The 23,293-nt window shown below is 45.7% G+C and overlaps 1 protein-coding gene across 4 annotated transcripts in view; it reads right to left on the reverse strand.

Annotated features, from left to right (window-relative positions):
- KIFAP3 (kinesin associated protein 3) overlaps positions 1-22,178 on the reverse strand; it is a 151,731-nt gene extending 129,553 nt beyond the window's left edge. Inside the window, exons 1-2 of one of the 4 annotated variants that reach the window (XM_038757982.1) lie at positions 22,004-22,178; positions 1,229-1,360 (exon numbers count right to left, since the gene is read on the reverse strand). In XM_038757982.1, coding sequence (XP_038613910.1) covers positions 1,229-1,360; positions 22,004-22,086 — 215 coding nt within the window. In that variant the 5' untranslated portion in view covers positions 22,087-22,178. Of the gene's footprint in view, positions 1-1,228; positions 1,361-20,468; positions 20,526-22,003 lie in introns of those variants that run through there. The other 3 variants (XM_038757981.1, XM_038757983.1, XM_038757984.1) reach the window with 3 other exon arrangements.
- Positions 22,179-23,293: the final 1,115 nt, after the last annotated feature.

A 23,293-nucleotide genomic window follows, 5' to 3' on the forward strand; every position in this document is an offset into this window, starting at 1 on the left:
CTCTTTTAACCAGCTGGAAAACCTAGATTAGTACAGGAGGAAAAATCGCCAGATGACCTAAATGTTTCAGTGACAATATAAATGTTGCTAAGTTTAGCTCCTCTACGGTCACAGTAGCTGAGGCAATGATAACAGAATGCTTCTCCTCTTGAATACACTCCTACTTGTCTTAAGTGGGAATGTGATTATTTTCAAGATTTGGCTAATATATCATAATAGCATCGAATGTAGTAAAGTCATAAAATGTTACTTCCCTACGTTTACCCAAGTAAGCTTTTAGTCCTACTTATTGAAATACTGTCAGTAATCAATCACTGGCACTTACTGAGCATTTACTCTGTGCAGAACACAGAACTAAACAATGTGGAGCGTACAATATGAAAAATTAGGTGGACGCGATCCCTGCCCACAAGAAACTTACCGGGCTAGGTAAGTAATGGACTCTGACACTTAATGGAGGGCTTATTATCAAGTTATTTATTGGACAACTGGAACTCCATAGGGTCTATAGAGACTTTGACCCCAACTTCCAGGGAAAGGAGCTACCGGGGCATCCCAGCCTCCCTCCCTCACAGAATAAGGGAAACGCTGACTGCTTCTTGATAGGTTTATGCCAGTCTAAAGCATCAGTTCCTGCTTCCGCCTCAGTGCATCGTCAAAGAGAAAGGGGGAAGATGAATCTCTGGGTCCCCTGAAGTGATGGGAATCCCTGCCCTGTCCCTTCAACTCCGGGAGCTCGATGGTATTCCACTCCACTGAGACAGGAAGCGGGTTTACCTGGTACTGTTAAGGGGTTGAGGGCTGGGTGCCAAGTGGCACCAGGAGTGAGGGCACACAGCACCAGCAGGAACACAACTGGCTGGGAAGACAGTGTCAGAGTGACACCACACAAACCACTAGCACAAATATCAATTCTTTCATAAAGGTTCTCCATCCTGATGTCTAGGGACCACAGCTTACCTGCCTCTCGACGGGAGATTTCAATAACTACTATAAGCTCCTTTCCCAGTTGGCTTTAGGAAAGCCAAATCACCGTGGAGCCTCAATTGTACAAGGCAGTGATTTTGCAATAGGGCTACGTGACCAGTGTCTCCAAGTATTATCATCTTTCAACAATCAATACCTTGGTTTATTCTGTTCAACTCCAGATGCCGTTAGGCAACCTTCTGATACATATGCGCCGCACTGAAGTATCTCCTACTTAATATCTAACTTGAAGATCACTTACATTTTTTGACATTCCTTCCGTTCGCCCAGCATGGGATCCCCCATTTCCCCAAGAATGGTAGCTTCCACTTCATAGTGAACGATGAGTGCCTTTTCCGACGGGTGCACATCTATGTGTCCTCCTTTCACTTTCCTGGAAGGCAAAACCAACGGGACATTAATGAAAGAAAATCTCCCCAAACGCCCTGCTGTACACGTAGAGTTTATCCGGTCTAGTCAGGTAGCACCTGGGATGAGTTAACGTGGCTTTGTGAAGAGCAAATCATGCCAGACTGATTTACTTTCCTTCTATGATAGAGTTACATACCTCATGAACAAGAAAGAAGCAATAGATTCAACCTATATAGACTCTGGTAAAGCTTTTGATTCCATCCCTCAGGACATTCTCATTGACAAGCTAGGAAGAGCAACAGAAACAATTATGGGAACAGAAAACTCCGATGAGCCAAGGTTAAAGGAACTGGGGTTATTTAGCCTAGAGAAGAGAAGCCTAAGGGATCACCATGGTTCTGTGAGTCTCGGAACAGTGGATTCCCTGAATGATGTGGCCAGATTTCTTCTTCATTTCACACGGAAGGTATTTCCTTTCCCATAACTTACACATCTACAGCGAATCTTTGTTCTCAAAAGCAACACTGTATTTGGCTCCATCAGATATAAATGACATCTCTAAGAAATGTTACGAATGGCCACGTGAACTTACTGGAGAAAGAGGCTGCCTGGCCAAGTGGAATGAATGCCGATCTGAGTTGCCTCGCAGAGTGACCTAGGCAAGTCATTTAATCTCTCTGGGCCCCGGTTTCCTCATCTACTAAATAGGGATAATACACCTGCCCCTGTCACCACAATTTTGTGAGGATACAATGAGATCATTGCAATGAAAGGCCTTTAGAAAAAGAAAAGCAATCTAGACATTCCAGGCATCATTACATGAAGTCGTTCAAGAAAATGCCTTCAAATGCCTTTGCTCCTCACTGGCCTACAAGAAGGCACCATTTCAATCCAAAAAAGACTACTGGGTGGTAGCAAATTTACTCATTAAGAATAACAGGAGTCTAAGAGAAAATTTAAGTACAATATACCTAAATATCTTAGTGCCCTGTTGCTGCCTTACCTCGCCTCACTTTCATGAACACTCAAGACTTCCACACGTGGGAAAACTTTTCCACCTATTCAAAGTAGGCTCCGTCACGGCCCTCTGATATACCCCCCTTCCTTCCTGGTGGAGCTCATCCTCTCTCACATTTTCAGTTATTATCTGACTAAGGGTGACTCCCATACCTGTGTTTTCGGGGACTCAAGAGGTTACACCAGAGTTCCAAGGCAAGAGCCCCAACGTCGTCTCTGGAGCACTTAGTACATTGCCATTTTTTTTCCATATGCTGAATAACACCATCAATGGTATTTATCATAATTAATGGTATTTATTGGGCACTTACTGTGTGCAGAGCACTGTACTAAGCACTTGGGAGAGCACCCTGCCCTCAAAACTCTAAACTCCTTGTGGGCCAGGATCATGCCTTCGAACTCTAATCAATCAATCAATCTTATTTATTGAGCGCTTACTGTGTGCAGAGCACTGTACTAAGCGCTTGGGAAGTACAAGTTGGCAACATATAGAGACGGTCCCTACCCAACAGTGGGCTCACAGTCTAGAAGGGGGAGACAGAGAACAAAACATATTAACAAAATAAAATAAATAGAATAGATATGTACAAGTAAAATAAATAAATAGAGTAATAAATATGTACAAACATATATACATATATACAGGTGCTGTGGGGAAGGGAAGGAGGTAGGGCAGGGGAAACTCTATTGTTTATAGAAACTCTATAAAACTCTATGGCTTTATACTCTCCCAAGATCTTAGTAGGGTGCTCAATAAACATTAGTAACTTCCTATGTTCTCAGGTACTATTATTTCTCGCTGTCTCCAGAATGTCTTCTCCTGGATGTCTCACCTAAACTTTAAAATGCTTAAAACAGGCGCATATTCCCTTGAAGACCTCATCTCTCACCAATTTAACCACCATGCCACTTCTGGAGTCATACTGTTTCTTTTATCAGGGCAAGAGGAACATCATCTCTTTCTTTCCTAGCTGCCCCCAACGGGGAAGCAGCGTGGCTCAGTGGAAAGAGCCTGGGCTTCGGAGTCAGAGGTCGTGGGTTCAAATCCCGACTCCGCCACTTGTCAGCTGTGTGACTTTGGGGAAGTCACTTCACTGGGCCTCAGTTCCCTCATCTGCAAAATGGGGATGAAGACTGTGAGCCCCTCGTGGGGCAACCTGATTACCTTGTATCTGCCCCAGCACTTAGAACAGTGCTTTGCACATACTAAGCACTTAACAAATACCAACATTATTATTATTATTATTATTAAATCAGTGCAGCACACAATTGATCAATGGTATTTATTGAGCATTTACTGTGTGCACAGCACTATACTAGGCTCTTTGGAGAGTCCCTTTCTAGACTGTGAGCCCACTGTTGGGTAGGGACTGTCTCTATAAGTTGCCAACTTGTACTTCCCAAGCGCTTAGTACAGTGCTCTGCACACAGTAAGCCCTCAATAAATACGATTGATTGATTGATTGATTAAAATACAACAGAGTAGGTAGGCATACAGTCCCTGACCACAATCTAAAGCTCAAAGTCTAGAGGGGGAGAAAGACATTACTATAAATAAATAAGTTATGGATATGGATATAAGTGGTGCTAAATCAGCAGTCTTGACTGAATGATTGGGTGTCATGATGGCACAAACTCAAAGTGCTAACACATCGAATCAGGTCCTTCCAACACCTAAGAAAACACGAGTGATGTGCTTTACCTCACTACACTACACTACCCTTGCGGGTAAGGTTTGTGTTTACTTACTCGAAAGTACTTTCTCAAGTGCTTAGTATAGAGCTCTTGCACAGAGTAAGTGTTCATCAATAAACGTCGCTGACTGAGGAAGGAGAATGACCTGGTTAAAAACATAACGCAGAGTAGGTGGCTGCCAAAAAACCCACATTAACCAAGAAACCTCTTTATAAAGAAAAGCATTTCTGGAAAAGCATTTTCTAGGCAATTACATGGTCAAAAAGCCGGGGTGGGAAGTCTCTAAGCTTCACTGCTTTAAACAGATTTTTTTTGTATCATACTATTTTACAGGAAAGCAGTCGTGCTTTGTGGAAGGAGCACGGGATATATTTAAGTGATTGAACATTGCTCCTTCTCTCAGAATTTCAGCCCCATGTCTTTTCAAGCAGCGTGGCTCAGTGGAAAGAGCACGGGCTTTGGAGTCAGAGGTCATGGGTTCAAATCCCGGCTCTGCCACATGTCTGCTGTGTGACCTTGGGCAAGTCACTTAACTTCTCTGTGCCTCAGTTACCTCATCTGTAAAATGGGGATGATGACTGTGAGCCCCATGCGGGACAACCTGATCACCTTGTATCCCTCCCAGCGCTTAGAACAGTGCTTTGCACATAGTAAGCGCTTAACAAATGCCATCATTATTATTATTATTATTATTATTATTTTCAGCATTTTCTCACTGCCAACCTCATATTCTTCCAGTGCAGAGGGAGTCTGGGTGAAAGCGCTCGTTGCAGCTGGGATGTGTGACTAGCCAACCCCTTCTCAAAACATGTCCATGGCTTAAAAGACTTAAATATGATATGAGAGCATGATCACCTTTTTAGACTAATAACTATGGTACTTGCTAAGCACTTACTACGTGCCAAGTGCTGTTCTTAGCACTGGGGGAGATGCAAGTTAATCATGTTGGACACAGTCCCTGTCCCACATGGGGCTCACACTCTTATCCCCATTTTACAGATGAGGTAACTGAGGCCCAGAGAAGTTAAGTGACTTGCCCAAGGCCACACAACACACATGTGGCAGAGCTGGGATTACAACCCAAGTCCTTCTTGCTGCCAGGCTCGTGCTCTATCCCCCTTTTAGACTGTGAGCCCACTGTCGGGTAGGGACTGTTTCTATATGTTGCCAATTTGTACTTCCCAAGCGCTTAGTACAGTGCTCTGCACATAGTAAGCGCTCAATAAATACGATTGATGATGATGATGATTAAGCCACGCTGCTTCTCAAGTTTAAGCTGTGAAGCTCACTTCCAAACAATGTCTTTCATACCGCGAGGCTTTATACAATGGAGTTGTCACTTAAGAACTCCACATAATATTTGGCAGTTAGTATCTTTAAAGATCTCTTAGCACTTTATGCGTATTACCCTATTACTACTCCTTGTCACATCCATCCGAGGAAGGTAATTTGCTGTTACCTTCCTCACCCCTCCCAATCCAGGAATTTACACAATTACTCTATTCCTCCTCTACACTTCAGAAAGAGAAGCCTCGAAGGAACTGCGAATCATGTACTGCCCGCTTAGACATTCTTTATGTAGAAATTCAGGGTTCATTTAAACAAATCGTTTGGTTCAACGTAAAAATCTGTATTAATGAAACACTTCAAAACGGGAACTTAGAGATAAAAAAAGGACTCCAAAGAAGAACACTAAAAGCTTTCTTGGCCAAGTTAACTTACCCACACCTTACTTTTTCATATATAAAAGTATCACGTTTAACAGCCTAACTAGTAATTGAAAATACCACCCACGGGCAAAATGGGCCAGTTAACGATGCAATACAAAGTATAGCTTTTCATTTCCTGACTTTTGTGTTTAAATACAGGATACCAATATCTGATTCACTGGCATTTTATTTATAAGAAGGAAACTGAGACAGGCGAGACCTTTATTTCCTATAATCTGGGTATAGGGCTCAAGCGTGGCTCCTCCGTAAATTCCTCTAGGGGCTGAATTCCAGTGTTCGTGGACTCTGCCACATATCTGCTGTGTGACCTTGGGCAAGTCACTTAACTTCTCTGGGCCTCAGTTACCTCATCTGTAAAATGGGGATTAAGACTGTGAGCCCCACGTGGGACAACCTGATCACCCTGTATCCTCCCCAGCGCTTAGAACAGTGCTTTGCACATAGTAAGCGCTTAACAAATGCCAATTATTATTATTATTATTATTATTATTATTATTATTATTATTATTATTATTATTATTTATACCCCAGGACGTACACACCTCAATATCAAGTTGGGGTGGTCACTCTTGACATCTACGCTCCCCCCTCAATATGACCAATTCCTTGTACTTCCCTTCACCATGATGGGTGTGTAGCTTAAATGCTGTGTGAATTTATTTGCTGGCGGTAATAAACGAACTGGTGGGATGCTGATATAATATCCTTGAGATGATACGCAGTCTACCACTCGCAACACCAGCCTGGAGTCAACAAATACTACAATGCTACAATGCTACAATGGATCAAGACATGTTGTTAGGTATTTGTTAAGTGCTCACTGTGTGCTCCAAGCGGAGGGGCGGATACACGTTTATTCAGGTCAGACACGATTCCTGTTCCACATGGGACTCACAGTCTAAGCAGGAGGGAGAACAGGTATTGAATCCCCATTTTACCACTGAGGAAACTGAGGCACAGACAAGCTAAGCGACTTGCCCAGAGTCACACAGTGAGCAAGCGGTGGAGCCGGGATTAGAACCCAGTTACTCTCACGCCCAGACCCTTGCTCGGTCCACTAGGTAAAGTTGCTTCATGTCCCAGATGGAGATTTGTCAGTGCCATTTAACTCACTATAATGGATACTGGCTCAAATCAGGAGCCTTTTGATCCTTTTCTTGGATTTACCACAGACTTGTGTGTGTGTAGTTTTTGTGGAAGACATTACCTTAGTTTCCCCCTTTAGAAATAAGAATTCTACCATCTCTTTCCCCTCTACATGAACAGCCCACTGGAAAAAGCAGCATTAAAGCAGTGTGGCTCAATGGAAAGAGCGCAGGCTTGGGAGTCAGAGGTCATGGGTTCTAATCCCGGCTCCGCCACTTATAAGCTGTGTGACTTTGGTCAAGTCACTTAACTTCTCTGTGCCTCACATGGGACAACCTGATGACCTTGTATCTCCCCCAGCGCTAAGAACAGTGCTTGGCACATAGTAAGCGCTTAACAAATACCAAAATTATTATTATTATTATTATTACTGGGGCCAAATATCATTTAAATTCCCTCTGGGGTAAAGAACTGGATCACATTTAGGAGGTAACTCCGACATGATGCACTTTGCTCACTGAAGATACAGTGGGTTAAGAGAATTGGTCTTTACAGTGCCACTGCGCATACAGCACTAATCTGGTGCAATCTGGAGCAATCTGGTACTGAACATTTGTGAAACCTTGTTTTAAAATAGGCATATATGGGCCTATTAAAAGAATTCAGTTTACCACATAATGCATCCCAATTGACACTTCTGAAACCTTACTGTTTAGCTCTAAAACGTTACATATTGAAAATAAATGTGAGTGACTTTAAACTAATAAAAAGTAGACTTTTATACTCACTGATTCATTCAATCATTCAATCGTATTTATTGAGCACTTACTGTGTGCAGAGCACTGTACTAAGCGCTTGGGAAGTACAAGTTGGCAACATATAGAGACGGTTCCTACTCAACAACGGGCTCACAGTCTAGAAGAGGGAGACAGACAAAAAAAAAACCAACCCAAAAACTGAAGATATTTTGCTTCAATATCTAAAAAACACACCCACAGTTTCCCAGTTGGAAGAAGATTAGACCAGTGAATGTTGGGTCCAAAAACAAAATTTCTGGAAAAAAACTGTATAAGAAAGGATTAGTTGCAACCACAGAGGTCTCTACAGTCAAGTTATGCCTCTACTTCCTTTTCCCATAAATTTCTTTTCACGGATGGTCACTCAAAAGGGAGCATGACGTTAATTTCCCAGACCGTTTAGCAATCGTGTCCTTGAATCCGGCAATAAATACGGTGAAATCACAGCTATAAAATTAAAAAGCAAAAGGACTCTCCATGGCGGTGGAGCCCTCTAAATCCAGGAAATAAATATAGCGAATAACCCAAACTCCTTCTCCTTGGGTTTTAATCAGCAAAACGTTGGAGTTACAGGAAGCGGTTTGAGCCTCTGCAGCTGCGTAGCTTTAGCAGGATTCAGAGGCCTACGGTCTGTCTACACTCAAGCGTTTCAGTGGAACTCACTTTCAGGGTTCTGAACTCCTCCCAATCTCTTAACTTCCCAACGGCCGACGCTGTTGAATCGAGTGCATGGTTAACGGACACAAGAGGTAAGCCGGCACAGATGGTAAGCTGCATACACTTCCACTACACATCCTCTTCAAAAAAAGAAAACACGCAGACGTGCTTCCGGACACAACTCCGGCTGAGTGACAGAAAAGGAAGAGGGTTTCATCTCCCCGCCATCGGCTCCATCCTCCCCAATTAGGCACTCCTTCGTGCTTGAATTTAGACCCTTCGGCGCCCCTGATTCCTATGCCAGTAGAGAAATGATTTCTTAGAATTCAGACAATGCCTTGCTTTGTGGGGTAGGCAGCTCCTTCCATTCCCCTGCTTCTTGGCACCGAAGGCCACAGATGACTGCTGTCTAACCAAAAATTTACTCACCCACTTTTCCTGTTGACTAGCTTTAAAATTTACGGCTACAGATTTCTGGAGGGAATCTATTCCACAGTCCTTGGAAGCACAACTTAAAATATTAGACGATTATCATCAAAGTATAAGAAAAAGAAGACTGAAAGAAGAACCAGGAGATATCTTAAAGGGTCAACGCTGTTGGCTACCCCACATTTTCCGAACCATTATGAAAACAAACTGATGAGGGAGGGGCTAGCAGATGGAAAGAATATTATTGGGAGAATTCACAAGACTGATTTCAATGAAATAATACAAACTTGAAAGTATGAAGAGGATTTTCCTTGAGATCATCAGTCACTTTTTTTTCCCCTTTGAAGTTCTGCTGGTGAAAGTCAACATCCGTAAAAGGGGTGAAACCTCCATCCACTCTCTCTTCCTTCTCTTTTGAGGAACCGAACTAGAGGAGCTCATGTCGGCCCATGGGTCAGTCAATCAATGGCATTTATTGTGTGCTTACTATATGCAGAGCACTGTTCTAAGCGCTTGGGAGAGTACGGTACAACAGAATTAACAGACACATTCCCGGCCCAGCCAGGGGAGGCAGAGACCCAGCTGGGTTTGAATCTCTCCACCCCAATCGGATTTTTTGAGGCCAAGGGGGCCATGAAGCTGGGATACTGCCACGGATTCATTTAAGCACAGTGGGTGATTGAACTGTAAGTCCTAGCAGCTCAGGAGTTATGCCAACATCCCATAAATCCACAGAAGCCTGGGCCCCCTTCTGATCCCAGCTCCATCAGGACAGGACCCGGACACTTCAGCTCTGAGACTCAGTTAAATACAGAGCCCAAAGTCCTTCGATTTGGAAAAACCTACGCTAAAAAGAGATGGTGACAATCTCCTGTGCTCCATGGGACCATGAAAATAAACCAGATTACCAGGACTTTCTCCCGGCCCTCTCACCCCTTTGCTAGGGAAGAAAAGCCAACAGAAGTCCATCTTTAATGCCGAGGATACCTACCGACTATTGTGGAATACGTTCCAACTTTCCAAAGAGACACTGGGGTTGGAGGAAGTCGGTATCTCATTTCGTCGGTTCATTTTTGTGGCCCTCTTTTTTAATGGTATTTGTTAAGTGCTGACTATGTTCCAGGCACAGTATCAAGCACTGGGGTAGATTCTAGATAATCAGGTGGGACACAGTCCCTGTCCCACATGGGGCTCACAGTCTTAATCCCCATTTTCCAGATGAAGGAATGGAGGCAAAGAAGTGCCCAAGATCACACAGCGGACAGGTGGTGGAGCCAGGATTAGAACCCAGGTCCTTCTGACTCCCAAACCCATGCTATGTCCACTAGGTTATACTGTATCTCAACCGCCTTCGAGTCGAGTTGAACATTCTGAACTGTCTAATTTCTCTCTCGCTATTAATCTTCCCCACCCATTCTTAGATTGTGAGCACCTTGAGGACGGAGGCATGCATCTTTTTAATTTTCCCAGCACAGCAACGGTGCTCAATGAATGCTTGTGCCGTTAATACCATCACTAACCTGCACTGCTCTCCCTCCTCATCCTCATTCACACAGGAAACAGAATGCAAGCATCCCATGGAACTGACCTCTTTTGGCTCTGATGCCTGAAATACTAAGGATGTTACACGACAAATGAACCAAGGACTGGACTGGCCAGAGCCAAAGCAGGAGAATGACATGGCAGAATTTTGGAGTAACTGGAGTCAAACAGCTTTAATTCTATTTGTTCTGATGATTTTGACCCGTCTCCATGTTTTGTTTTGTTGTCTGTCTCCCCCTTCTAGACTGTGAGCCCGTCGCTGGGTAGGGACCCTCTCTATATGTTGCCAACTTGGACTTCCCAAGCGCTTTTAGTACAGTGCTCTGCACACAGTAAGCGCTCAATAAATACGACTGAAAGAATGAATGAATGAGCTCTAGAAGACACCGCCAGGTTTTATATTGCCGGACTAATACAAAGTGGTGCTGGGGCTGAGTGTGTGACACTGGAGGTCTCAAATGGCTCCCAATTTGGATCAAACCCAGAGTAGGTTTTTAACATTTAGTCAGGCCTGACTGTGTGGGAGAAACCAAACAGGCAAAAAGCCAGAGGCCAACACCATAGGAAGAACATTCTCTGCATCAGGAAGTGGTCTCTTCAGGAATAGAAGAGCACAGAGGAAGGGCAAATGGGAGAACGACAAAAATGAAATGCTACAAAAACAAGTCTTATCGGATTTAATCTTAAGACAACACCATCAAATATCACACAGCTTCTTTCTCAGATTGGTAGCTGGGTCAGCGCCGAAAGAACTGTGGTATGGTGAACTGAAAGAAATGACAATGCACAGAAAGGGTAGCAAATGTGGTTGAAAGATGCCCTGAAAGACAACCTGGAGACAAGTGGCAAGTAGATCAAGAAATGACAGAGATGCATAGTGTCTTCACACGTCATACCAGTTACTTTAGATCAGGACAAAATTTAGGATGTAATTGGATTAACTGAGATTTACAACAGAAGTGCTGGGTTATAGATAATCCAGGGAAAATAGGCCGAGAAAAAAAGGGAGGTGGTCCACTGGATATGAAGGGGGGTGGAGTTCTAAGCAAGAGAGACAACAAGAGCAAGAGTTGGATGGCGAACAAGATGAGAAATAGGCACAGTAAGGCACGAGCACAGTGGAAGAACCTGGACTAGAGAAGCAGAGCACAGGCTTGGAAGTCAGAAGGTCCAGCTCCACCACTTGTCTGCTGTGTGACATTGGGCAAGTCACTTTACTTCTCTGGGCCTCGGTTACCTCATCTGGAAAATGGGGATTAAGTCTGTGAGCCCCTTGGAGGAAATGGACCGTGCCCAACCTAATTAGCTTGTATGTACCCAAGTGCTTAGTACCGTTTCCGGCACGTAGAAAGAGCTTAGCAAATACCATTAAAAAAAAACCTGTGGTGTACTGGGAGAGGCGTGAGAATACGGAGTGGGGAGAGAGCTGATAGACTGCCTGAAAAATCAATGGTCTGGAGTTTCTGCTTGATGTGGAGAACAAGTCCGGCACCAAATGTGGGAAAGCAATGGGGCTTAGTGGAAAGAGCAAGGGACTAGGGGTCAGGAGGCCTGGGTTCTTGTCCCGCCTCCTCCACTTGCCATCTTTGCGACCTTGGGAAAGTCACTTAACTTCTGTGCCTCGGTTTCTTCATCTGTAAAACGGGGATTACATATCTGTTCTCCCTCCCGCTTACAATGTGAGCCCCATGTGGGGCAGGGACTGCATGTGATCTACACATATTGTACCTCTCCCAGCATCACTCATTCATTCAATCGTATTTATGGAGCGCTTACTGTATGCAGAACACTGTACTAAGCGCTTGGGAAGTACAGTTCAGCAACAGAGACAATCCCCGCCCACAACGGACATCCGGTACAGTAGTTGGCACAAAGTAAGTGCTTAACAGATACTAGCATTATTACCGTTATTATTATTAAGACCCTGGAATGTAGGGCAACCGTTCTAATCGCTCCTCTCCCTTTCTCTTGTCAGTCTCATAGCCCGGTACTAGACATGAACTTTAAGTTCTGGGTAACAGAACGGTGGATAGGCTTACTAAAATTTGCTGATAACATTAAATTAGGCAAGGCACCGTCGGGAAAACTGGAGCGGTTTCAGGGTACCAAGTAAAACAAGATAAAATGCATTAAAGACATCTGCAGGATGATATAGTCAGATACATTAACAAACTGCCCGTTGTTGGGTGGGACTGTCTCTATATGTTGCCAACTTGGACTTCCCAGGCGCTTAGTACAGTGCTCTGCACACAGTAAGTGCTCAATAAATACGATTGAATGAATGAACTGAACATAGCCCAAATACAGGAGAGTAAAATCATCATCATCATCATCATCAATCGCATTTATTGAGCGCTTACTATGTGCAGAGCACTGTACTAAGGGCTTGGGGAGTACAAATTGGCAACATATAGAGACAGTCCCTACCCAACAGTGGGCTCACAGTCTAAAAGGGGGAGACAGAGAACAAAACCAAACATATTAACAAAATAAAATAGAATAGATATGTACAAGTAAAATAAATAAATAAATAGAGTAATAAATATGTACAAACATATATACATATATACATAAAATCTAACAAGGCCCCACAATTGAAAAGAAAACCTCAGTCATAGTTTAGCACAAGCTTCATGATTCAGCAATATAGTACAATAAATCAACATGGTCCTGGGATATATGATGAATTATAGAAGTATGACCTCAAAGAGCAGGAAAGAAACCCTTATTCACATACCTCACTGGTCAGACCCTTATTAGGGAATCGTGCCCAGTTTGGGGCAATCATTCAACGGTATTTACTGAGCACTTACTGTGTGCAGAGCCCTGTACTAAGCGTTCGGGAGAGTACGACGATCTACCGATACAACGGAGGTGATAAACACATTCCTGCCGACAACGAGCTTATAGTCTAGAGGGTAGTATATTTTACCGAGGAAGCACAGAAATTGGAGACAGCATTGAGGAAGAGCAACAAAAACGATTAAAGGAATGGAAAATTTTTTTTTTAAGGAAAAATGTTAAAAGAGATGGGGGTGTAAGACTCAGGAGGTCCTAATCAATCAATCGTATTTATTCAGCGCTTACTGTGCGCACAGCACTGTACTAAGCGCTTATACTAATGAATGTATACTTGTACTAATGAATTTAAATTCCAGCCAGAGAATTCAAGGAAGGACTTTTTGTCCACTCAAGGTTCTTTCCCTTCCGTGATTCTTCGTCTTATAGAAGGGTCAAATCATGGGTCTTCTCAGAAAAGCCTGGATGAATGCCAGCAGCATTATTGTTGAATATATAGATAATAGATGTCACCTTCGATTATGGAAGATGGAAGAAATTAGCTTACTTGCAACTAAGCAGGTATTTTTATCCTTTTCAAAATGCATTAATTTATAACACGGAAAATACTCATGACACTGATATTTTCAGACTGAGAACTAAGCAACTGACTCAGATACACCATCATCATCATCATCAATCGTATTTATTGAGCGCTTACTATGTGCAGAGCACTGTACTAAGCGCTTGGGAAGTACAAATTGGCAACATATAGAGACAGTCCCTACCCAACAGTGGGCTCACAGTCTAAAAGGGGGAGACAGAGAACAAAACCAAACATACTAACAAAATAAAATAAATAGAATAGATATGTACAAATAAAATAAATAAATAAATAGAGTAATAAATATGTACAAACATATATACATATATACAGGTGCTGTGGGGAAGGGAATGAGGTAAGATTGGGGGGATGGAGAGAGGGACGAGGGGGAGAGGAAGGAAGGGGCTCAGTACCATCATCATCATCACCAATGGTACTTGAGCGCTTAGTACGGTGCAGAGCACCGTACTAAGCACTTGGGAAAGTACAACAGTTTAAACCAGCTTGCTGGGTGATTTCAGTCTAGTTTCTAGGTGTTATATGCCTCAATTTCCCCAGCTGTACAAAATAAGTAGGAGAAAACCACTTTTGGCATAAAGCTGTTTAAGAAAGATTACTGAACACCTTACACATGGTATGTGACTATTTGATAACCATAAAAGTAATACTCTAGCTCCGAATATCAGGATTTCAATTCTAATGGGTAGTTGCTTTTTTGATGTCCCAAGAAGCACTGTCATGAAACGATTTATTTTTTTTTTTTTACAAAGGTTAAATTTACAGCTTAGTCTGTAAGGTTTTTTGATCACATAACTGTTCAAGAATGGAGGTGCACACATGTTTTCTCTCTCTTCTGAGATTGCTTTCAAAATTGATAAATACCTTGCGGCATGCCAGCTTCAGAAAGGATTTTCGTAACAGAGAAAAATACTACGTGCAGAAATAGCAGCGTGGCCCAGGGGGGATGGCGGAGGCCTGGGAGACAGAAGACCTGGGCTCTAATCCCAGCTCCACTGCTTGCCTGCTGTGTGACCTTGGACAAGTCACTTCACTTTTCCGTGTCTCAGTTATCTTATCTGTAGAATGGGGATTCAATACCTGTTCTTCCTATTAAGACTGAGAGTCTTGTGTGGGGCAGGGACAGTGGTTGACTTGATTAACCTGTCTTCCCGCACACTTATTTTACTTGTACATATTTACTATTCTATTTATTTAATTAATGATGTGCATATAGCTATAATTCTATTTATTCTGATGGTACTGACACCTGTCTACTTGTTTTGTTTTGTTGTCTTCCCCCTCTAGACTGCGAGCCTGTTGTTGGGTAGGGACCGTCTCTATATGTTGCCAGCTTGTCCTTCCCAAGCGCTTAGTACAGTGCTCTGCACAGCACACAGTAAGAGCTCAATTAATACGACAATGAATGAATAATAATAATAATGGCATTTATTAAGCACTTACTATGTGCAAAGCACTTAGAACAGTGTAAGTGCTTCACAAATACCCCAATTATTATTATTAGAAATCAGTCTTAATATGAGAAATTCCTTTTAAAGCAGAATTTCCCTTTCCCCCATGTCTCCCTGAATAAAATCTTTTGAAGTTAGTACAAAGAGGTTCATTCTTTCATCATATTTATCGAGCGCTTACTGTACACAAAGCTTTGTACTAAGCGCTTGGGAGAGTACACTAGCGACACATTCCTATCCACAACAAGCTCGGTCTAGAAATACCCATATCTGTGATGTATTTAATCTACATTAATGTCCGTCTCCCCCTCCACACTGTAAGCTCGTTGTGGGCAGGGAATGTGTCTGTTACGTTGTGGCGTGGCTTGGGAGTCAGAGGTCATGGGTTCTAATCCCTGCTCCCTCACATGTCAGCTGTGCGACTTTGGGCAAGTCACTGCACTTCTCTGTGCCTCAGTTCCCTCATCTGTAAAATGGGGATTAAGACTGTGAGCCCCACTTGGGACAAACTGAGGAAAGTCACTTCACTTCTCTGGGCCTCAGTTCCCCTATCTGTAAAATGGGGATTAAGGCTGTGAGCCCCACTTGGGACAACCTGAGGAAAGTCACTTCACTTCTCTGGGCCTCAGTTCCCCCGTCTGTAAAATGGGGATTAAGACTGTGAGCCCCACTTGGGACAACCTGAGGAAAGTCACTTCACTTCTCTGGGCCTCAGTTCCCCCATCTGTAAAATGGGGATTAAGACTGTGAGCCCCACTTGGGACAACCTGAGGAAAGTCACTTCACTTCTCTGTGACTCAGTTCCCCCATCTGTAAAATGGGGATTAAGACTGTGAGCCCCACTTGGGACAACCTGAGGAAAGTCACTTCACTTCTCTGGGCCTCAGTTCCCCCATCTGTAAAATGGGGATTAAGACTGTGAGCCCCACTTGGGACAACCTGAGGAAAGTCACTTCACTTCTCTGGGCCTCAGTTCCCTCACCTGTAAAATGGGGATTAAGACTGTGAGCCCCACTTGGGACAACCTGATGAGCTTGCTTAGAACAGTGCTTGGCACATAGTAAGCGCTTAACAAATACCAACATTATTGTTATTGTGATCTGCCGAGCGCTTATTACAGTGCTCTGCATTCAAGTAAGCATTCAATAAATATGACTGACAATGACCTTCCCTGAGACCTAGTGAACAATAAGGGTGCTAACTCATCGCCGCCTCCCCTGGGAACCGGCCGCTTCATTGGGAGGGACGCACCGTCCATTCTTTCATTCGATCCTATTTATTGAGCGCTTACTGTGTGCAGAGCACTGTGCTACACGCCTGGGAAAGACAATGCGGCAATAGGGACAACCCCTGCTCACAAGGAGCTCACAGTCTGGGGGGCGGGATGGAGAGACAAGTATCACCGCGAGTAAAGAGGGACCAACAGAAAGCAATGAAGTGGCCGATGATAATAATAACAATAATAGTGGTACTTGTTAAGCGCTTACTATGTGTCAAGCACTGCTTTAAGCACTGGGGTGGATACGGGGTAATTAGGCCGATGTGGACATGTGTGCTGTGGAGCCGGGGAGAGGAAAAAGAGGGCTCAAGTACTGGGGTGGACACAAGGTTGGACTGCTCCACATGGGGCTCACTGTGTTCATCCCCATTTTACAGATGAGTTGTCTGAGGCCCAGAGATGTGAAGTGGCTGTCCCAAGGTCACACAGCAGATATGTGGCAGAACCAGGATGAGAACCCATTCATTCATTCATTCAATCGTATTGATTGAGTGCTTACCGTGTGCAGAGCACTAGACTAAGCGCTTGGGAAGTACAAGTCGGCAACATATAGAGACGGTCCCTACCCAACAACGGGGAGACGGACAGCCAAACAAAACCTGTAGGCAGGTGTCAAAACCATCGGAATAAATAGAATTATAGGTATATGCACATCATTGACAAGATAAATATAGTAAATATGCAAGTAAAATAGAGTAACAAATCTGTACAAATCTATACAAGTGCTGTGGGGAAGGATAGAGAGGAGGAGAGGAAAAAGGGGGCTCAAGTACTGGGGTGGACACAAGGTTGGACTGCTCCACATGGGGCTCACTGTGTTCATCCCCATTTTACAGATGAGTTGTCTGAGGCCCAGAGATGTGAAGTGGCTGTCCCAAGGTCACACAGCAGATATGTGGCAGAACCGGGATGAAAACCCATGACCAGAACCCATTCATTCATTCAATCATATTGATTGAGCGCTTACCATGTGCACAGCACTCGACTAAGCGCTTGGGAAGTACAAGTCGGCAACATATAGAGACGGTCCCTACCCAACAACGGGGAGACAGACAGCAAAAAACAAAACCTGTAGGCAGGTGTCAAAACCATCGGAATAAATAGAATTATAGCTATATGCACATCATTGACAAGATAAATATAGTAAATGTGCAAGTAAAATAGAGTAATAAATCTGTACAAATCTATACAAGTGCTGTGGGGAAGGATAGAGAGGAGGAGAGGAAAAAGGGGGCTCAAGTACTGGGGTGGACACAAGGTTGGACTGCTCCACATGGGGCTCACTGTGTTCATCCCCATTTTACAGATGAGTTGTCTGAGGCCCAGAGATGTGAAGTGGCTGTCCCAAGGTCACACAGCAGATATGTGGCAGAACCGGGATGAGAACCCATGACCAGAACCCATTCATTCATTCAATCGTATTGATTGAGCGCTTCCTGTGTGCAGAGCACTGGACTAAGCGCTTGGGAAGTACAAGTCGGCAACATATAGGGACGGTCCCTACCCAACAACGGGGAGACGGACAGCAAAAAACAAAACCTGTAGGCAGGTGTCAAAACCGTCGGAATAAATGGAATTATAGCTATATGCACATCATTAACAAGATAAATATAGTAAGTACGTACAAGTAAAATAGAGCAATAAATCTGTACAAATCTATACAAGTGCTGTGGGGAAGGGAAGGAGGTAGGGCGGGGAGGGATGGAGAGGAGGAGAGGAAAAAGGGGGCTCAAGTGCTGGGGTGGACACAAAGTTGGACTGTTCCACATGGGGCTCACTGTTCATCCCCATTTTACAGATGAGTTATCTGAGGCCCGGAGATGTGAAGTGGCTGTCCCAAGGTCACACAGCAGATAGAAGCAGCGTGACTCGGTGGAAAGAGCCCGGGCTTTGGAGCCAGAGGTCATGGGTTCAAATCCCGACTCTGCCACCTGTCAGCTGTGTGACTTTGGGCAAGTCACTTCGCTTCCCTGTGCCTCAGTGACCTCATCTGTAAAATGGAGATTAAGACTGTGAGCCCCCCCGTGGGACAACCTGATCACCTTGTAACCTCCCCAGCACTTAGAACAGTGCTTGGCACATAGTAGGTGCTTAATCAATGCCTTCGTCATTATTATTAAGACTGTGAGCCCCCCGTGGGCCAACCTGATCACCTTGTAACCTCCCCGGCGCTTAGAACAGTGCTTTGCACATAGTAACCACTTAATCAATGCCATCATCATTATTATTATTATTAAGACTGTGAGCCCCCCGTGGGCCAACCTGATCACCTTGTAACCTCCCCGGCGCTTAGAACAGTGCTTTGCACATAGTAAGCGCTTAATAAATGCCATCATTCTTATTATTATTATTAAGACTGTGAGCCCCCCGTGGGCCAACCTGATCACCTTGCAACCTCCCCGGCGCTTAGAACAGTGCTTTGCACAAAGTAAGCGCTTAATCAATGCCATCATCCTTATCATTACTATTAAGACTGTGAGCCCCCCGTGAGCCAACCTGATCACCTTGTAACCTCCCCGGCGCTTAGAACAGTGCTTTGCACATAGTAAGCGCTTAATAAATGCCATCATTCTTATTATTATTATTAAGACTGTGAGCCCCCCGTGGGCCAACCTGATCACCTTGCAACCTCCCCGGCGCTTAGAACAGTGCTTGGCACATAGTAAGCGCTTAATAAATGCCATAATTCTTGTTATTATTATTAAGACTGTGAGCCCCCCGTGGGCCAACCTGATCACCTTGTAACCTCCCCGGCGCTTAGAACAGTGCTTGGCACATAGTAAGCGCTTAATAAATGCCATCATTCTTACTATTACTATTAAGACTGTGAGCCCCCCGTGGGCCAACCTGATCACCTTGTAACCTCCCCGGAGCTTAGAACAGTGCTTGGCACAAAGTAAGCGCTTAATCAATGCCATCGTCATTATTATTATTATTAAGACTGTGAGCCCCCCGTGGGCCAACCTGATCACCTTGTAACCTCCCCGGCGCTTAGAACAGTGCTTTGCACATAGTAAGCGCTTAATAAATGCCATCATTCTTATTATTATTATTAAGACTGTGAGCCCCCCGTGGGCCAACCTGATCACCTTGTAACCTCCCCAGTGCTTAGAACAGTGCTTTGCACATAGTAAGTGCTGAATAAATGCCATCATTCTTATTATTAAGACTGTGAGCCCCCCGTGGGTCAACCTGATCACCTTGTAACCTCCCCAGCGCTTAGAACACTGCTTTGCACATAGTAAGTGCTGAATAAATGCCATCATTCTTATTATCATTATTAAGACTGTGAGCCCCCCGTGGGCCAACCTGATCACCTTGTAACCTCCCCGGCGCTTAGAACAGTGCTTGGCACATAGTAAGCGCTTAATCAATGCCATCATCCTTATCATTACTATTAAGACTGTGAGCCCCCCGTGAGCCAACCTGATCACCTTGTAACCTCCCCGGCGCTTAGAACAGTGCTTGGCACATAGTAAGTGCTGAATAAATGCCATCATTCTTCTTATTAAGACTTTGAGCCCCCCGTGGGCCAGCCTGATCACCTTGTAACTTCCAGTGCCTAGCACATAGTAAGCGCTTAATAACTACCATTATCATTTTATGTGGCAGAACCGGGCTGAGAACCCAATGACCAGATTCATTCATTCACTCATCGGGCCGATCGTATTGATGGAGCGCTTCCTGCCTTCAACCTGGACTTCCCAAGCGCTTGGCCCAGCGCCCTGCACACAGTAAGCGCTCAATAAATACGATTGATTGATTGATCGATTGCAGAGCACGGGACCGGGCGCTTGGGAAGTGCAAGGTGGCACCGGTCCGGGCGGGCTGGGGGCCCGTTGGGGGGCAGGGCGCTCGGTCCAGCGCTCCGCGCACGGTGGGCGCTCAATCGCTACGACTGACTGACTGACTGACAATGACTGACTGACAATGACTGACTGACTGACTGACTGACACACTGGGCGGGCCCCCTCCTCCTCCGGCCCCCTCGGCGCTCCCGGGTGTGTGTGAGGCGGGGGTTCGGGGGGCGGGGGGGCGGTCGGTCACCTCTTCAGGTAGCGGGCGTCCTCCCCCTGCATCCTGACGATGACGATGATGAGGATGATGGCGATGGCGGCGGCCGTTCCCCCGGCAGGGCGCTGACAGGCCGGGCCGGGGCGGGGCGGGGCTGAGGGGAGGAGGTGCCGGCGCCGGACGCCGTTACCCCGGTGACGAAGGAGGCCCCGCCCTCCCGCGCAGCCTCACACCGCCCCTGCCGCCCCTCCTGCGCGCGCAGCCTCACACCGCCCCTCCCGCCCGCGCAGCCTCACATCGCCCCTCCTGCGCGCGCAGCCTCACCCCGCCCCTCCCGCGCGCGCAGCCTCACACCGCCCCTGCCGCCCCTCCCGCGCGCGCAGCCTCACCCCGCCCCTCCCGCGCGCGCAGACTCACCCCGCCCCTGCCGCCCCTCCTGCGCGCGCAGCCTCACACCGCCCCTCCTGCCCGCGCAGCCTCACATCGCCCCTCCTGCGCGCGCAGCCTCACCCCGCCCCTGCCGCCCCTCCCGCGCGCGCAGCCTCACCCCGCCCCTCCCGCGCGCGCAGCCTCCCCCCCGCCCCTCCCTCTCGCGCAGCCTCCCCCCCGCCCCTCCCGCGCGCGCAGCCTCCCCCCGCCCCTCCCTCTCGCGCAGCCTCCCCCCGCCCCTCCCGCGCGCGCAGCCTCCCCCCCTCCCCTCCCGCGCGCGCAGCCTCCCCCCGCCCCTCCCTCTCGCGCAGCCTCCCCCCTCCCCTCCCGCGCGCGCGCAGCCTCCCCCCGCCCCTCCTGCGCGCGCAGCCTCCCCCCGCCCCTGCCGCCCCTCCCGCACGTGCTGCCTCACAATCAATCAATCAATCCATCAATCGTACTTATTGAGCGCTTACTGTGTGCGGAGCACTGGACTAAGCGCTTGGGAAGGACCTAGAGACAGTCCCTACCCGAGACGGAGAACAAAAACCAAACATACTAACAAAGTAAAATAAATAGAATAGATCTGTACAAGTAAAATAAATAAATAGAGTAATGAATATGTACCAACATATATACATATAGACAGGTGCTGTGGGGAAGGGAAGGAGGGAAGATGGGGGGGGAAGGAAGGGGCTCTCACACCGCTGCCCTCCGGCCCCGCCCGCCTGCTCAGCCTCATTCATTCATTCATTCATTCATTCATTCACTCATTCATTCATTCAATTATATTTATTGAGCGCTTACTGGGTGCAGAGCGCCGGACTAAGCGCTTGGGAAGTCCAAGTTGGCAACATCTAGAGACGGTCCCTCCCCAACAGCGGGCTCACAGTTATGCCACAAAATGCCACAATTATATTATATTATTATTATTATTATATTAAATTATATTATTATACTGTGCGCACGGTTAAGTGCTCAATAAATACCATCGACTGACAAACCCTGGTGTCCCTAGGTAACTCACACATCCTCATTTTTCCCCAAAAGGCTAGTCAAAAATTAAGGTGTTTTAAGGGTGGGATTCCCTGCCCACCCAACCCAGTGTGTTCTCAGTTTTCAGATTTAGCTTTAGCCTAAAGAAGAGCTGCTTTCCTTACCTAGTAACTACTGTATTTGCGAGGGAATCAGGGGGCTGCCGCTGACCTGACAGCCCACTCCCGCTGGCCACGACCGTGGCCATCGTCCCACTTCGGAAGCTGAACTGGAGTTCACATGGTCGACCTCACTGCGACGGAGTGTGCCACGGAAAGGGCCTTTTCAGAAAAATCACCATGCTGACGTTCACCACCATCGCCGACGTTCCCCATCACCATCACCACCAAGCAGGACCAAGGGCCAGGCAACTGTGACATCACTGAGGTCCTTCGAAAGACAAAGGTGGAGGGGGAGTAACAGTGATGGTATGTGTTAAGCGCTTAGTGGAGAGGAGTGAATAGGGCAAAGAGGGTAGAATCCAATCTCTTGCCCTACGTGTTTCTTGCTCAGTGGTCACGGGACCGTCCCCCAGGCAGATGATGATAATAATAATGATGATGGCATTTATTAAGCGCTTACTATGTGCAAAGCACTGTTGAGGTTACAAGGTGATCGGGTGTCCCACGTGGGGCTCGCAATCTTAATCCCCATTTTCCAGATGAGGTAACTGAGGCCCAGAGAAGTCAAGTGACTTGCCCAAAGTCACCCAGCTGACCATTGGTGGAGACGGGGTTGGAACCCATGACCTCCGACTCCAAAGCCCGGGCTCTTTTCCCCTGAGCCACGCTGCTTCTCAGGGTCTACCAACTCTGATCAGGGTCAAACCAGGGGCAAGGGGGGCCAGGGTAGAAAATAACAAGAGTTCATCCCCCCCTAAAAAAGATCATGTGATATTTTACCAAACACATTTAAATAATATTCAACAGAAAAGCAAACCAATGCTTCTCATATAAATCAGATCACATTTCTTCATTTCTTCTCCTTTCTATTTAGTACTGCCATAAGATCGTACATATATGTGTTTGTAGGAGAAGCAGCATGGCCTAATAATAATAATAATAATAATGATGGCATTTATTAAGCACTTACTATGTGCAAAGCCCTGTTCTAAGCGCCGGGAAGGTTACAAGGTGATCAGGTTATCCAACGGGGGGCTCACAATAATAATAATAATAATAATAATAATAATAATGATGGCATTTATTAAGCACTTACTATGTGCAAAGCCCTGTTCTAAGCGCCGGGAAGGTTACAAGGTGATCAGGTTATTCCACGGGGGGCTCACAATAATAATAATAATAATAATAATAATAATAATAATAATAACATTTATTAAGTGCTTACTATGTGCAAAGCCCTGTTCTAAGCGCTGGGGAGGTTACAAGGTGATCAGGTTATCAATCAATCAATCG

The sequence above is a fragment of the Tachyglossus aculeatus genome, chromosome 16 (genome assembly GCF_015852505.1).
Source record: "Tachyglossus aculeatus isolate mTacAcu1 chromosome 16, mTacAcu1.pri, whole genome shotgun sequence".
Classification (NCBI taxonomy): domain Eukaryota; kingdom Metazoa; phylum Chordata; class Mammalia; order Monotremata; family Tachyglossidae; genus Tachyglossus; species Tachyglossus aculeatus.